Here is a 15,681-nt window from a genome sequence, read left to right as displayed (position 1 = left end):
GCGGCCGCCGCCCCGGCACCCGCCGGCGGGCCGCCCGAGTGGAACGCGGGCCCGGATGGAACGCCGGGGAACCCGGAGGAGGGGCTCTGGTCGCCGGGAACGAGGCAGGCGGCGGGGTTTGGAGACAGAAAAGTAGGTCGGGGGCGGGGGGAAGAGTGGATGGGGTGGAAGGGGAGAGGAGCGCGCACGCGCGCCCCCGGCGGCCGCGCTGTGGTGCGCGAAGGCGGGGGCCCGAGGCGCATGCGCACGTCTGGGCGGGTCCGGGGGCGCGCACGCAGGGCGGGGCGGAGCCAGCGTGGGGCACGTATTCCTGGCCGCCGAGAGACGGAGAAGGCAGAGCTGGTCCTTTCCTCCTGGGTCGGGACGCAAGTCCCAAGAGAGAACTGGACATGCGGCCTTTTGCAGACACACACAGCAGCTGTCCGGGCTCCCCACCTCGCGCAGCAAAACAAACGCTTCCCTCCAGACTTAGGACTTGTGATCATAAGTTTTATTAGTCTTAGGAGGAGAATATCAATAATTCCTCAAATTTAAAAAAAAGTATAAAAGTTACATACAAAACGTTGAGATCAGACGACTAAACTTTCCCGACTCAGGCCCAAGTTCTGCAAGGGAAAAAGAAAGAAGGATGTGAGCTGGGGAGGACTGGAGAAGAGGGTCCAGGAAGGCTCTTAGAGCCAGGTAGGGCCGTTCACTCACCTTCTTAAGCCTCCGCTCCCGTGAGGCCTGGGAGTCAGTCTCAGAGTAAGGGGGAGGCGCTGGAGGGTAGTAGGCTTCCTCTTCTTCCTCCCTGTAAGGTCTCCTTCTCTCCGCTGGCCCCTTTTTCCGCAAGGCCTCTTCTAGTAGCTGCCCATCATATTGGGGGTCCCCAGACCTGGAGCCATCACCTGGAGGGTCCCGGGAGGGGTGGTAGCGGGCCCTAGGGTCAGCATGAGGGCGGCCTCTAGACCTGAAGTCATCATAGTAGGGATCCCGGGAGTGTGGGAAGTGCCTTGAGTCGTCTTGGTCTTGGTCGTAGAGGTCATCACGGCTGCGGCTTCGGGGGGGTGCACAGGCCCGGCCTCTCCTCCCACCACTTGGGGGAGACCTCCCTGATTCAGCGGAGCCCGGCCGGGCGAGGTCATCTAGAGCATCCACAGAACGGGCTCGGGGCCGCCCGGCCCCCCAGCCACTCCCTGGCCGGTCCAGGGGGGGCTCTTGTTCCCACCTCCTCGAACTCCGGGGGGAGTGGTGACCCCACTCCTCATCCCGGATCGGGGTGAGGGCAGGGCCCCGGAAAGGCCGGGATCTCCAGTCGTCCTCATGGAGGGAGGTGACTTCACTCATGGCTGTGGGAAGGAAGGTGTCACTGGTGGGAGGAGGTCAGGACCTAATGTCAGGAGCCCTGTGGTCCAGCAATGTCACCCACTTGGCTCATATACTCTCAAGGGGGCCCTAGGCTTTTCATCTATTTAGTGATGATCGTACACTTCACTGTGGCCATGGTAGGGAATGAGGGATTGTGTCCAGGATTTGGAGCAGGTATCAGGGAGTCATGTTTCCCCCAACCCCCGCAAGAATCCCTCAGACCCCAAGGCTCCTCACCTCGCTCTACACGGCCATTTGGGGGACCAGGTCGAGAAGAGTCAAAGTTGGCCAGCTCCTTCTCCATGTAGTACAGGACCCGCATGGAGTCGTCCTGCTGGTTGGCCTGAATCCTATAGCCACTACGGATTTCTGGGGACAGGAGTTGGAGGTGATCAGTTCCGGGAGGTTGGATGCTGACCCAGCCCCCTCCCCTATAGGCATGTCCAACCTCATAAGGATTGGTTCTCACCAGAGGTCACGTTGCTGTCTGTGTCACGAAGCAGGGGTACCTGGGAGCTGTGGCCACCAACTGGGGGAGACTGGCTGTCAGGAGGAAAACCCTGCATTCCCAGCCCCCAAGCCCCCCTTCCAGCCCCAGACCCCTTAATGGCCAAATATCCAGCCTACCCCCTGCCCCAGCTGCTCCTGGCTCCCCCCCGACCTCACCTGAGCTATTCCTGTCGAAGTCTCCAGAGTACCCGTTGTACAGAGGGCCCATGGGAATCATGGCTGGGGTCTTGGCAGGGGAGAGGTGGGCATAGGTGCTGGGGGCGTAGATGCTTGGGACGCCTGAGGTGGCAGCTTTGCCTGCAGCATACACTGGGGAGGACACGCATAGCATGAGAAGGCCCCCAGGGGCCACATGCCTTCTTCCCCCCCCCCCCCCCCCCCCCCCCCCCCCCCCCCCGCCACCCCACCTCCCGCCACCCCAGGCTGAGGAGCTTCCCTAGGTGCTTGGTTGGTTTCTGCAGGGTCCCTGAGGTTAGGGGACATCAGCTTCATGGAGTCCACACCTCCTGTGCCATGCCTCACAGAAGTTTCAGGATGGGGGGGTGCATATTGGCAGCCGGCGGCCCCGATCTGGTAGGCCAGTATGTTTTAGACAGTTTGATGGTTTGCCAACATCTGACAAGGTTTTACATCAAACTCTCCTGCCAGCTTATCACAAGATGCGGCCACCCTGGACCTGCATTCCTACAGAGCAACAGGGGCAGAGGCGCCCTATAGCCGGTAAACAAGTATTCCCTTTGGCAGCTGAGCCCTTGCTCTAGAAAAATGGATCATCTTGCGGGGGGAATCCCATGCCTACTCCCCTCACACGCCTGCTCCGTCCTCCCCACAGGGTCTTGCAGACCCAAAGGTGATGGGACTCAGTCTGAGGCACGATCTTGGGAGCCTCAGCGTTCACTTGCCTCAGCGAAGCAGCAAAGCGTCTCCTCTAGTGTTTCCCACTTGGGGGCCGCACCCACCCCGCCCCCGCCTGGTTCTAGGCTTGACAACTCAAGGGCAAATCCTCCTCCTCTCCCTGCCACCTTCCTCCCCAGGCAAGAGGTTGGGTTCTGGTGGCTGCTTTGAGGCAAAAGTCATGGGCCTGGGCAAGTCACTTCCTCCCCGGGACTCCAACAGGAAGATGGAGTGGGGAGATGGGCTCAGAAAGCTCCCTTTACCTTGATTCAGTTGGGAGGCAGAAGGCTCAGTGCTCAGCCCCACCCCACCCAGCCCTGAAGAAGCCCTTCAGCGGCTCAACTGATGTGCCCTTTTACAATTAACTGTGGGAGATGCTGCTCCAGGACAGCTCAGCAGGCCTGTGGCTGTGACAGAAACGACAGGGCCTCCGGCAGGGAGTTAATGGGACCTCGCTTTGGGGTAACAGGGTCTCAGGATGGAGGAAATGGGGCCCTGGGCCTGGCATTTGCAGTCCTGGTCCCAGCCTTAGTTAGTGGGGTAACTGCGAACTTGTTTGCAGCCCTTGAGGATTCCACGCGACCTGTGAAATGACTAACACCCACTGCCCGAGCAATAAGCAAGAAGCTCTCACTAAAAATGATGAGAGGGAGAGGGGATGGCCAGCACGGGCCTCCAGAGAGCAGTGGATTTCTTTTTTCAGGGCCGCGATGAAGCAGGTTGCCCACCGCTGAGTTCAGTGACTGTAAAGTTAGCCAGCATGGATTGAGATGCGGCCCCGTGCTGGGCCTGCATACACAGTGCTCCCTTGATGCTCACGACGCCCCCGTGACGGCAGGACCTTGCAGAGAAGGAAACCAGCTGCTCGTCTGAGGTCACGTGGTGTGAGTGGCAGGGCTCTGATTTACCAACGCTGACAGCAGCAATGTCCAACAGCTAGTGGGCGGGGAACACTCTCTGTAGGCCAAGCCCCGCAGTTAATGCGGGACACACCAGTTCACCGGATCCCAACTCACCCTGTACAGCGGGCTCTACCATGGCCCCATTTTACAGAGGAGGAAACTGGGGCTGAGAGGGGAGGTCATTCACTGGGCTTCCCAACAGGTAAGGTGTCCAGCCAGGACTCAAACCTCTACCTGCCCAAGCTTGCAACGACTGCCTATGATTTTACCTGGACCATATCACACTGCAGTTATAGCACGTGGAAGCCTTAAATATACGGATGCCAACACACAGCCATCTGAGCTACACGGGTAATTCTTTCCACCACCTTGGCCTAGAAATCAGCGGGTGCCAGGAGAGGGGCAGGTCCGTCCCTCTTTTGGTCTCCCATAGTCTAGGTGCTCCTAACACGTAAAGTTATTTATTTCTGTCTACCAACATCATCTGTTCATCAAGTAAAGATACGGTGAACTTGACAGTGATGAAGGAAAAGGTGAGGTGTCCTCACTAAGAACTAGTAGGGAAGTGTGCTTTCATGGCCCACTTTCAATACAAGGAACAAGAGAGCAGATATGTCTGAATATAAGAAAGTAGCCAGTGTAAACTTCCATGTCAGAGTTGATGAAAATAGTCATACGAACTTCCCAACAACTGAGTGCAGAGGTGCTGGTTCACCCAGATGCTCTCTGGAAGGGAACCGGCAGTGCTGAGGTCCCTGAGGAAGGGGAATGGGGCAGCTGGAGGAGGGAGACTCTCTCTTCCTTTCCACCCCTGTTTTGTTTGCTGCTTCTCCCTCCATCTCTGGTCCCACATCTAATCCCAGGCCTGCAGGTGCCCACTCTGAGGCACTGGGTGTGTCCTTAAACGGCATCCGTGAGAAATCCGGAGTGCTTGTGTGGATGTGGGTTGTTAAAAGATGCTTGAATTTGCTGGGGCTGTCAACCTTGTTTGGTTTCTCACCTTTTTCACTTACATTTTGTTTTTATTTTTTTATTTTTTTTTGGCCACCCCGCGTGTCATGTGGGATGTTAGTTCCCCAACCAGGGATCAAACATGTGCCCCCGGCAGTGGAAGCGTGGAGTCTTAACCACTGGACCACCAGGGAAGCCCCCAAGAATCTGTTTTTAAAGGGAGTTTTACTTTCCGGTGAATAATGTTTTGTACTATTTGAATTTTTTTTTTTTTTTACCACGTGCATAAATTATACTTTCAAAAGCAAAGACTCAAAATAAATGAAAGGTGAAAAATAAGTGAAGAGCTGAAGTATGTAAATGATAATCTAAAACAGCAGGTCCTCCTTGGCCCACTTTCTCCCAAATTGCTCCCCTTAAAACCTCCAGACCGGGACTTCCCTGGTGGTCCAGTGGTTAAGACTTTGCCTTCCAATGCACGGAGTGCGGGTCGCGGATGTGAGGGCCCACATGCCTCAGGGCCAAAAACCTCCAGACCGGTGAGTGGCACCGTCCCGGGAGGCAGGCAGACGGCCACCTCCTCTCCTTGGACTCAGGAGGGAGGCCAAGCGGGGGCGGACAGGCGAGGGGCGAGGGACACTTACGGGCCTCTGGGCAGCAGCACTTTTCGGGGCAGCAGGGGCACCTGACGTAACAGCAGCAGGTGTGGGGGCAACACTGACACCAGCAGATGCCCAGCAGGAGGAAGACAAGGAAGGCAGCCAGGCAGACCACGACCACGAACAGCCAGTCTGCGGAGAGACAAGAGCCGGCCCTGAGCTGGGAGGCCGGGGAGGGCACAGGGATGCGGGCACCGGGGGCAGTGCGGAGTGAGGGTGGGGCAGGGGCCGTCTGCAGAGCTCTCCGGGAAGCTGCAGCTCTCGCTGGAGTCTCCGCGCCAGGGGCTGGGGCGCAGCTGCAGAGGGACGCCCGCTCCTCTACAACACGGGCCGGCCCCAAAGTTAGGGAGCTCGCCCCAGGCTCATCTGGACGAGGCAGTGAACACAAGGAGACCCGGCCAGAGCAAGATAGGCTGTAGCCTTGAGAGAGGACAGAGAGCCAGCTGCCCAGATCCCGACCCCCAGAAGGGCACTGCAGGCACCAGTCACAGGAGCCCCCTGCCTACACCCCAGGCCCCTCGTCAGCCAGCCCAGCCCACCCCACGGCCCAGAGCCAGGTCACTAGATGTGCCGGAGTCGGAGTCAGGCGGCGTTTTTAGTGGGGTCTGAGCGAGCGGCGTTTAGGGCTGGGGAGAGTACTCGGACAGAAGCGGTAAGTGGTACATGGGGGACTCCACCCGCCCTACCTTCCATGGGCCCCGCCTGAAAACCGGGTAAGAGCTCAGCCACCCCAGAGGTCCTGCCTGGAGGGACAAAAGAGAGACAGATTATGCTGCCCCTGCCCTGAAGCCCAGCTCCGGGGTCATCAGGGTGGAGGTATGCCCTGCAGAAGAGGTGGGGTCGGTGGACTAGCAGGGTCCGAGCATGTGGTTCCTCCCCCATCCCCCCATCCTATGTGGGTGCTGTTTTCCAGAAGATTTCCATCACGTAATTCACTCACTCTCTCCCGCCATGGGGGATTCTATTGCCCAGAAGGGTTCCAGGATGTATCCCATGGGTTCTGAAGGATCGACCTTAGTTTGGGACTCCATCTCTTCCACACACACAGGTCCTATTGCCCCAAAGGGTTCCATCCCAGGTGAGAGGGGCAGTCCCTGTTCCACCAGGCACAAGAGGCACAGTAATGCTAGGGCCCATAGAAATGTTTTATTTTAAAATCTGAAGAAAAAAATACGACAATACTGAATATATAACAATGACTTGTCTTTATAACAACACAATCATAAAATGTGTTTTTTTAATCCAGAGGAAGAGGCCCTTGAAGGCGAAAGTGCCTACAACCCATAAAAGTCACAGTATGGCCCTGGTTCTCTGCCCACCGGGGTCCCCTACGCAAGCTTCATGGCACAGCTAGTGTCTCCTTCAGGTGCCGCCCGGCACTCTGTGCCCCGCGAGTGCTGTATCTCAGGGGCATCGACACACCTGGCTGTACACCAACAAAGCTCTATCCAGAGCTCAGCACCCCATGCCACATGCCCCCAGGAGAAGGTTCTAGCATATAAACCAGCGGTTCTCAAAGTGTGGTCCTGTCTGGGAGGCCAAGCCGCTCTCCTGATGACACTAAGCCATCGTTTGCCCTTCTCACTCTCCTTCGCCAGCGCTCTCCTGGTAACACTAAGCCATTGTTTGCCCTCCTCACTCTCCTTCGCCAGTAGAGGTGCAGGCAGGGGAGCTTTCCACAGGCTCCATCACATGTGATGATGTCATGTGCTCTGAAGGTAATCGACTGTGTGCCGGATTCAATTTATAATATGTTAAACAACTATAAATATAACCCACAGAAACGTAAACAAAATTTCTTTGAGCTCCTCAATAATCTTTTACGTGGGTCCTGTGACTAAACTTGAGACATGCTGATGTAGATTGTGCATTTTACCAAAGAACACACAGATTTCTCTGGGTCACTGGTGCATGCATTCTGTCACCCAGACATGAACTCTGTTGCATGATCTGAGCACCCTGGGGCGTGCTCCCCCATCCTGTGCTCGTGCACACATGCGTCACCTTGCATCATGCATGTGATGATGGCAACATCTCACATAGAGCACACACCACGCGTGACTGTATGTGTCGGCTTAGAACAGAGCATCTGGCTAACGGCAGCATCCCTTCCACACATGGCGGGGGGGGTGGGGGCTCACAGCCGGGCGGAGGCTGCTGGCGGGTACCCCAGCCTGCCCCTGAGCTTGTAGAGGCAGCCGAGCTTAAGGGGAGCAATAACTACACAAGCCACACAGTGCCATCCCAGCAGGGCAGAGGGCCGGCTTCCCGTGCTCTGGCAAGGGACTCCGGGGTGAGAGGTGGCTCTGGGGGTGGGGCAGAAGCCTCCTCTCAATTATATACGCCATCAACCCTCCTCGCTCACTGCCCATCAACTCTAACCGTTTCTGTATTTTTCAATTTTTTTTTTTTTTTTTTTTTTTTTGCAGTACGCGGGCCTCTCACTGTTGTGGCCTCTCCCGTTGCGGAGCACAGGCTCCGGACGCACAGGCTCAGCGGCCATGGCTCACGGGTCCAGCTGCTCCACGGCATGTGGGATCTTCCCGGACCGGGGCACGAACCCGTGTCCCCTGTGTCGGCAGGCGGACTCGCAACCACTGCGCCACCAGGGAAGCCCTCCGTTTCTGTATTTTTAAAAACGGAGACTGGGAAGAGGTAGAGTCCCCATTTCTCTCCACTCTTAGTTCTGGCTCTGGTTTATTTGAAATGTTGCGGCGGGCGAGGGGTCCCTACCCTGCCTGGGGTGCAGGGTACAAATGAGCCCAAGTGACTGGTGGTGCTGTGAGGGGAGAACAGAGCAGGCGACAGAGCCCAGAGAGTGAGCCGGAGGGCAGAGAGCAGATACAGCAGTGGCAGAAGAAGCCCCCGACCCTGTCCCTCAGGGCCCAGCCCACTCACCGAGGACGATGAGCTCTGCGTAGGCCTCGTTGTTCCCCTGGAGGTCCTGGGCTGAGACCACAGAGCAGTAGTACACACCGCTGTCCCCCCAAGCCGTCTGTTCAAAGGTCAGGTCAGCATCTGCGTCAGGAGGAGACGCGTGAGGGCACCTCGGGGGAGGGGTGCCTGATGCCCGCAGCCCCTGCCATGAGCACATGGGGAAGGGGGCTGCAGACAGACGAGTGAAAATTGAATCACTCATACCAAGGGTGCTCTACCTTTTAGGCTTGGTTCTAAACACTTAATGCGGGGAATTTCAAGAAGGTTGTCAGATGGCGCTGTTACCTTCCCTGTCTTGTAGAGAAAAGAAAGAGGTCTGGTGAAATTACTGATGAGCTGTACAATTGTGGCAAAAACTGGGGTGGTGGGGCTGGGACGGTCTGACTCCAGAGCCAACACCTCAGACTTACGCCTTCCTCTGTCCCATGTCCCAAAGCAAAAGTCGACTCCCCAAGACACGACCCACCACAGAGCCTAGTGCAGACCCAGGGCCTGGGGCCTGGATAAGGAAGCAAAGATAAACAGGCCAGATTCCAGGAATCAGGAGTCACGCAGGCATGAGAAGGCGGGGATGTGAGGGAGAGACTTAGACTAGTTCCCTCGTCCTCCGGCCACCATTGGCACCCCGCTTCCAGGTCAGGCCCAGGGCTTGGGGACGCTCTGTGAAGCAGCCCGGGGCAAGGAGCCTGTTAATTACACCAGAAAAGAAAGTGTTTCGGCACATCCAGTTTCCTCTCTGCTCCTCAGGCCCTAATTAGTTAAATCCCTCCAGCCATTCACCAGGGCAGGACAGGGTGTGAGATGGGGCTGCGGGGCAACTCCACCTTAGGCCCCCCGGAGGACAGGAGGTAGGAACAGGCCAGAGACAGCACCCCCAGAGGCCCACAGCCTTTCTCCCCAGCTGCTCTGGCTCCCTCAGACCTGCCTACCACCTTGCCCCACGGACCCCTGCCCTTCCCCAGGACAGTTCCGAGGGCAGCCACTGCGTGCGCCCCAGTCCACAGCACCTGGGCATCAGTCAACTGCCAAAGGAACGAAAGACCCGGAGCCTCCTTCATTCTTCGGAAGGAAGCCCTCACATCCATAGAAAAACCTCCTCTCGATGTCTATCTACACCATTCCAATCGCCTCACCCTGGCTCACAAGGCCCTTGCAGTGACACACGGCCACTGGTCACCACACCAGCCTCATCCCCCCAACTCTCCCTCACTCACTAGACTCCAGACACACTGGCCGCCTCACTGTCCCCCCACGTGCTGGGCTCACAACTGCCTCAGCCTGCACTCCTGCTGTTCCGTCTGCCTGGCTCTGTGTTCACAGACCCTCGGGGGGCTGGTTCCATCCTGCTGGCACAGCTCCCCTGCCAGACTGCCTAATTGTATCAGCCAGCTTAGGGGCTGACTGGCCACGATCCCATCTCCAGGAGGAAGCAGGCTCCCGGCAAGCAGAGCCTGGTCTGTCTTGGTCGCTGCTGAGTCCTCCGGGGCCTGGCCAGGATCTGGGAACGAACCCCTTCCCTCCGCATGCTGACCTTCCTTAGTGTTCTGGGCATGTGGCTATATCCGAACAGGCGCCCGATACAGTCATTCAATATGTGACACACGATTACTGAATGCATCTGATGATGTTCCAGGCAGTAAATGAGGCACCTGGTGTACTGAAGAGCAACGGTTCTCAAAGTGGGATCCGTGGGACCCAGGGTTCCGCCAGACCTTTGCAGGGGATCCCTGAGGTCAAAGTTATTTTCATAATAATCGTAAGATATTTGCCTTTTTCACTTAATCTCGTGAGTGTAGTGCGGAGCTTTCCAGAGGCTGCACGTGTGTGTTATCACAATACATTGAATGCAGAAGCAGCTTTGAGAAGCCAGCTTCTATTCAGCCAGACTCTGAGATGTGCAAAAACATAAAATCAATGCCATACATTTTCATTAGAGTTTTTCATTTGGAAAATACGGTTATTTTTTCATAAAAGTATGTTATTTATACTAATCTATAGTTTATTATCATCATTTAAAAAAGTTTTTTATCTTCTCAGTATATTTTTTCATAAAAGTATGTTATTTCTACTAATCTATAGAGTTTATTATCATCATTAAAAAATTTTTTTTTATCTTCTCAGTTTTCTAGCTGTAAAAACAAAGCTCTTTGAGGACCTCAGTAATTAAGAGTGTAAGGAGGCCCTAAGACCCACACGTTTGAGAACCACTGCTGTAGAGGACAGGTAGGAACCCCTGCCCTTACACGGCTCAGATCCTAACTGGGAAAGAGTGACAAATAAAAAATTTAAACATATCGAGGATCAGATGGTGATAGCAGTAATAGAAGGCAGACAGGAAGTGCCTCTGTTGTAGAGGTGGGGACCGTGCAGAGTTTAAGTGACCCAAAAGGTAGGGTGACCCTGGGCGCAGACACTCCTTCGTGGTCACGTATCCAGCCCCCAGTTATTGATCTCTTACTATGTGCTGGGTCCCTCTGCCTATGTTCTTTCACGGAATCATCCTAAAACTCTAACCTACATTCTCCCAAATCCTCCAGATTCTCCATAACACCCTCTTGGCCCATCATTTTTTCCACTTGTATCTTTAAATCAGACTCTAAAAATGCCTCTCCAAAACCAGAACCCAAGAGGAGGGCCCCGCCCAAAGCTGGAGGGGGGCGGGAAGGCAGCCCCTAGGCCAGCAAGAGCTCCTAGGCCAGAAGCTAAACTCTGGGCTCCTGCGGGCCGGATCTGGGTCTCAATGCGTTTTGTTTGGCCTGCACAATGTTTTCAAAACCCATGAAAAATACCACTTTCCGGCTTCTTTTGATCAGTTCTAAGGCCTGGGCCCACCTCCTTCCTGCAAGGCGCACCCTGTTCCCAGTCTATGTCTGGTCCTGACATCACCTGGGCTGGGCATTGCTCTAATTGTTTTAGGTGCAAGGAGAAAATGCCGGGCCTCCACTTGGGAACAGGAGCTGGGCTTTCCTCCACCTCCCTGGGCCTCTAATTCCTCATCTGCACACAGCAGAGGCGGCCCTGGTGATCTCAGGAGGGGGTCCCATGAGCTCTCAGGTCCAGCGCTACTGAGTTGGGGGCACATGGGCCCCAAGCAGCCTGAAGAGGTAGAAACAGGGCCCCAATCCAGGCGCCCACATCACCCAAAGGACGGAAGAACGGAAGGGGAAGCGGGACCCACCCAAGCTGAGGGACACTGCTCTGGTTTTCCCAGGATGACTTTCACTTTTAAAACCTGGGCTGTTGGTGACCCTAGGAATTCCAAAGAGAACTCTGCTTTTCTCCATCCTCAAGGCTGGAGGAAGCTCCCATGGCTACTGGGCTTCCTGAAAGGACATACACACAATGGATGTTTACAAATCATGGCCTATATCAAACATGGGCCCAGGTCAAGGCAACTTGAAAGACCTGGGCCTGTGGGGCCTCTGGAGCAGGAAGAATCTGCCCCAGATAGAGCCTGAAGGTCACTTGAGTTCTGGACTCAGCAAATGGGGCACAGTTCCAGCCAGTCTTCAAGGGCACTCTCAGGACTGAAGCTGTCCTGACAGGGCTGTCCGGTCATAACCTGGTCCAGGCTGGAGAAGTCCCTGGATTATGGGGTAGGGGCCTACGCAGGTTGAACCCGCAAGAAGCCGTTTATCCACAAGAACAGCAGGAGGCTTTGGGCTCGCTGCCCGTGGAAATTCAGAGCCAGCAGGGCCAGTCCCTCCCCAAAACAAGACTGACACGCTGGGTCCCTGCCCATGGTCTAGACAGAGGGTGGGGAGGACTGTGTTCCAAGGCCTGGTCTCTTGGAGTTGGTAAAGGGATGCCCCCTTCCCTCCTCGGCCCCCATGCCCATGATTGAAACTCTAATCCTTGTTGAAGCAGGTGAGCCTTCGTCCCTCACCCACTGCTGCCCATCACCCTCCTCTCTGACGGCTAGATTCTTTAGGGCACAGTCCCAGTTCCTCTTCAAATCATATCTGCAGCGGTTTTGAGGGGTGAGCCCCGAGTCATTATCACATATCACCCAGGTCTGTTTTCTTTGTAGCACTTTGCAGGACTCTCTGAAATTCTCTTACTCCTTCTTTATCTGCTTGTTTGTTGCCTGTCTCATCCCACGAGAACATCACCTCCTTGAGGACAGGGATCTTGGCTGCCCTGATCACCCCTGTAGCCCCAGCACTGGTTACCATAGCTTCTGGCACTTAGAAGATGTCCCATAAATACCAAATAAATGGATGAATGAATGAACGGCTTCCCCACTGCCCTCTACCCGGTTCCAACAGGCACCTCCTATCAGCAGCTAGCATTATGGTGAAGGACAAGGGTTCTCAGTGCTGCCTGATTCAAATCCCAGCTCCAGCCCTTCACTGGCTGTGCACCAAGACAAGCTACTTTATCTCTCTGTGCCTCAGCTGTCCTGAGTGTAAAATGTGGGCATAAAGCACCTAGCAAGTTGTAGGCTTTCTCCATTAAAATCCCTCACCCCTTCGGTTCACTCCTGTTACCTCCTCAGTGAGTTCTTTGCTGAACTCCCTGGGCAAGCAAAGGGGTTACTAGCTTGAAGACTAGACCCAAAGTGTCTGACTTAGACTCCCACCAGCTGTGTGACCTTGTGCAAGTCACTTGACCTCTCTGGGTCTCTGTAAAATGACAATAACAGAATCTACCCACTCAATTATTGTGGTCTAAATGAGTTAATCCATGTCAAACTGGATTAGAGCCTGGCACACAGGAGGCTCTTTAAGAGTTGTTACTTATATAAATTCTACTTATTATTGCTGATGCTACTAGTATTATTATAGAACCCCGCCTCTCTCTCCATTACCCACTTTTCTTTATCTTCAAGCACTTGATAGTATGTGTTGTGTTTATCTTATTTGTCTCCCTCACTGGAATTCAAGCTCCAGGAGGGAAGGGATTTGATGATTTTGTTTACTGCTGTATATCCAAGGCCTCAAACGGTGCCTGGTATATGTTAGGTGCTCAATAAACCTTTGCTGTTAAATAAAGGAATGGACGGATGGGTAGAAGAAAGGATCCCTCCCTCTGTCAATCCTTTCAGACACTGGCGCTGACGAACTTCCAGGTGGGGACTCCAGGTTGGACATGAGGAAGCCAGCACCACCACCCAGTCCAGCCCCAGCCCCCCCCCCCCCCCCCCCCCCCCCCCCCCCCCGTACTTCCTGTGATGGTGATCCTCCGGCCCTGGTAGTAGTCTCCCAGGGTCACGGCATTGCCCTGTTTGGTGGCCACAACCCTGACGGTGCGCACGCTGTCCTGGCACTCCACGTAGGGGTTGTAGCCCGGGTTACCAGCCGCCAGCTGGGCGTTAAGCTGGTTGTCAACACTGGCTGGGGAGAAGGCATCAGCAAGGCGGTCCCGGCAGAAAGACTTGTACTTCCAGATCACGATGGGCGCCATGGGGGTCGTGGTCGACTGGTAGGAGCAGGGCAGGGTCACGGGTTGGAATAGGATCACCACGTGGTAGGGGTCTGTCACAGTCACCTGGATGGCGCTGGCAGGGGCTGAGGGCAAGGAGAGTCAGCAGAGGGACCGCTGTGAGCTCAAGCAGGTGCTTCAGCAGGAAGGAGCAACATTACTTGTCACCAGCTTGACATTTACAAGTGTACGGTTTTACAAAGCGCCTGGCACACATTGTTCCTTAATCCCCAAGACCGGTGAGATAGCTCCGATAATCATGCCCATTTTACAGACCCAGGGGGCTGAAGCGGCCGGTGCAAGGTCACATTGGCCAGATTTCTTGGAACATCCTGTCCACCCCTCTTCCCAGAGTGTGACCTCGGAACCGCCCTTGCCCCTCTTCCCTTGCCCATTCTGTCATGGAAAGGGCCTCTCTGTGGCCCGTGCAGGCAAGCCCAAATGGCCCCCCACAAAGCCCACAGTGCTCAAGGCCCCCCTTCAAAAACAACCACCAAGTGTTCCAAGTTACTCCGGGTTCTGTGAATTTGGAGGGGGGGATTTTGGAGTCGTTTGGACTGCTTTGCATACAATGGTTAAAGCCCCCCTGTAATGTCTCCACCAGCCTCCCACCTCAGCCCACCCAAAACCATCTCAAATGAACACGCCCAAAGTGCCTGCTGAAAAGTAAAGTACCTCTGATACCCCCATCCAAACAAACATCAGATCCAGCAGAAGATGGTTTCCAAACAAGTCCTTGAGTCCCTTCCACCAGACTCTTACGCACAGATACTTTGGACATGGTTGGGTTGGGGGGTGGGGAGTTTCCAATACCGCACCCACCCAATGCCTGGGCGCTGTTTCTTGATCTCTCCCCCTAGGAATCTTCTACTCCAACGCTCAAGTGCCTTCTCTCCGTTACCCCAAGACTTAGAAATCTCGGCGGGCTACCGAGTCCTCATCCCGGCCTTTCCCAGTGATCGGTGGTCCTTCACCCCTACCCCACAAAGGGTCCCATTCTCCTTGCCGCTCCCGGATTCGCTGTCCCGGGAGTTTCACTTCCTGCTATCTCTGAACAAGGGCGGGGGAGCGCTCTCAGGCACGAATAGAGAATTCCTCTCTGGAACACAAGGGATCTCCGGAGACTTGGGGATCAGGAGGTCTTAGTCTCTGCGCTCCCCTCCCCCAGTTCTCCTGCCTCCTGGGCAGTGGAGAACTCCATCCATCGCCCTTCTACAGTGCCCTCCCGCCGTTCCGCGGCACCAGGGACCCCGCTCTCCGTACCTGTGCACAAGGTGCTGAGAAAGAGCCACACGAAGACGACAGTACCCCAGCCCGGGGTGGCCGGGCAGGAGCCCAGCCGCCCCCAGAGGAGCCGGCGGGCCAAAAGCGCCATCTCGCCGGTCTGGGCGAGTTGGGCCCGAGCGTCCCCTCCCAGGTACCCGGAGGGTAGGGGGCGCGGCGCGCACCAAGACTGGGAGGGGTGCCTGCTCCTCCCTTTCCTCCTTCCGTTCCTTGTTCCTATTCCAAGCCCACCCTGTTCTAGGATTTTAACTAGAGGACATATCGTGGACGAAGAGCACGCTTCCAGCTTTCGGGGAGAAACTTGCTTGACCCACTGTGGATCTCCGAGCCACTCCACCCTCCGTGGCTCTGGGGAATGGATCGGCCCAGGTACACAGGGTGAGAACACAGGGCAGGGCTAGGGGGTGGGCGGCGGGGAGGGGCTCCTCCACCTCCCTCCCCGGAAGTGGGCTGACCCAGGTGCGTTCCGGCCCCCAGGGTCGGAACCAAGTGACCAGCCTGCCGGGAGGGCGCCTGCAGACTAGGGATCCCGTCCGGCCCCCTTCTGCTCAGGTCATGCCGAGCGGGGTGTGAATCACCGAGAATCGAGACTCAACTGGGGTGATTCACCTGTTGAGGGAGGCGGGCGCCGCCGCGCACCTGTTCCCTCTCTGCCCACACCCCTCTCCCCACCTGGCGATGGACCCGCCTAGGTACACCCTGCGGGGAGGGACGAGTCTAAGCGTGCCTTGGGCTGGAAGAGGCTTGCTTTTAGCGCCTGATTTTTCCGGTAG

At 55.9% G+C, this 15,681-nt stretch overlaps 1 protein-coding gene across 4 annotated transcripts; it reads right to left on the bottom strand.

Moving 5' to 3' along the window:
• Nucleotides 1–472: 472 nt before the first annotated feature.
• LSR (lipolysis stimulated lipoprotein receptor) lies at nucleotides 473–15,219 on the bottom strand. 4 transcript variants are annotated; one of them, XM_027078942.1, is made up of 10 exons: nucleotides 14,888–15,219; nucleotides 13,366–13,710; nucleotides 8,162–8,281; nucleotides 5,950–6,006; nucleotides 5,249–5,395; nucleotides 2,014–2,166; nucleotides 1,817–1,876; nucleotides 1,585–1,716; nucleotides 700–1,328; nucleotides 474–605 (listed from the first exon to the last, which is right to left on the bottom strand). In XM_027078942.1, exons 1-10 carry the CDS (start codon nucleotides 14,997–14,999, stop codon nucleotides 570–572), a joined length of 1,791 nt encoding a protein of 596 aa, XP_026934743.1. In that variant the 5' UTR covers nucleotides 15,000–15,219; the 3' UTR covers nucleotides 474–569. The 4 variants fall into 4 exon arrangements, with proteins under 4 accessions (XP_026934741.1, XP_026934742.1, XP_026934743.1 ...); XM_027078940.1 differs by lacking the exon at nucleotides 8,162–8,281 and having other exon boundaries at nucleotides 473–605; nucleotides 14,888–15,113; XM_027078943.1 differs by lacking the exon at nucleotides 5,950–6,006.
• Between the last annotated feature and the right edge of the window lie 462 nt (nucleotides 15,220–15,681).

This window comes from Aethalodelphis obliquidens, unplaced genomic scaffold, assembly GCF_003676395.1.
Source record: "Aethalodelphis obliquidens isolate GAN/ISIS:26980383/991018 unplaced genomic scaffold, ASM367639v1 scaffold43, whole genome shotgun sequence".
Lineage (NCBI taxonomy): Eukaryota > Metazoa > Chordata > Mammalia > Artiodactyla > Delphinidae > Aethalodelphis > Aethalodelphis obliquidens.
The sequence above is the reverse complement of the archived record's forward strand: the minus strand, read 5'-3'. Positions and strand labels throughout refer to the sequence as shown.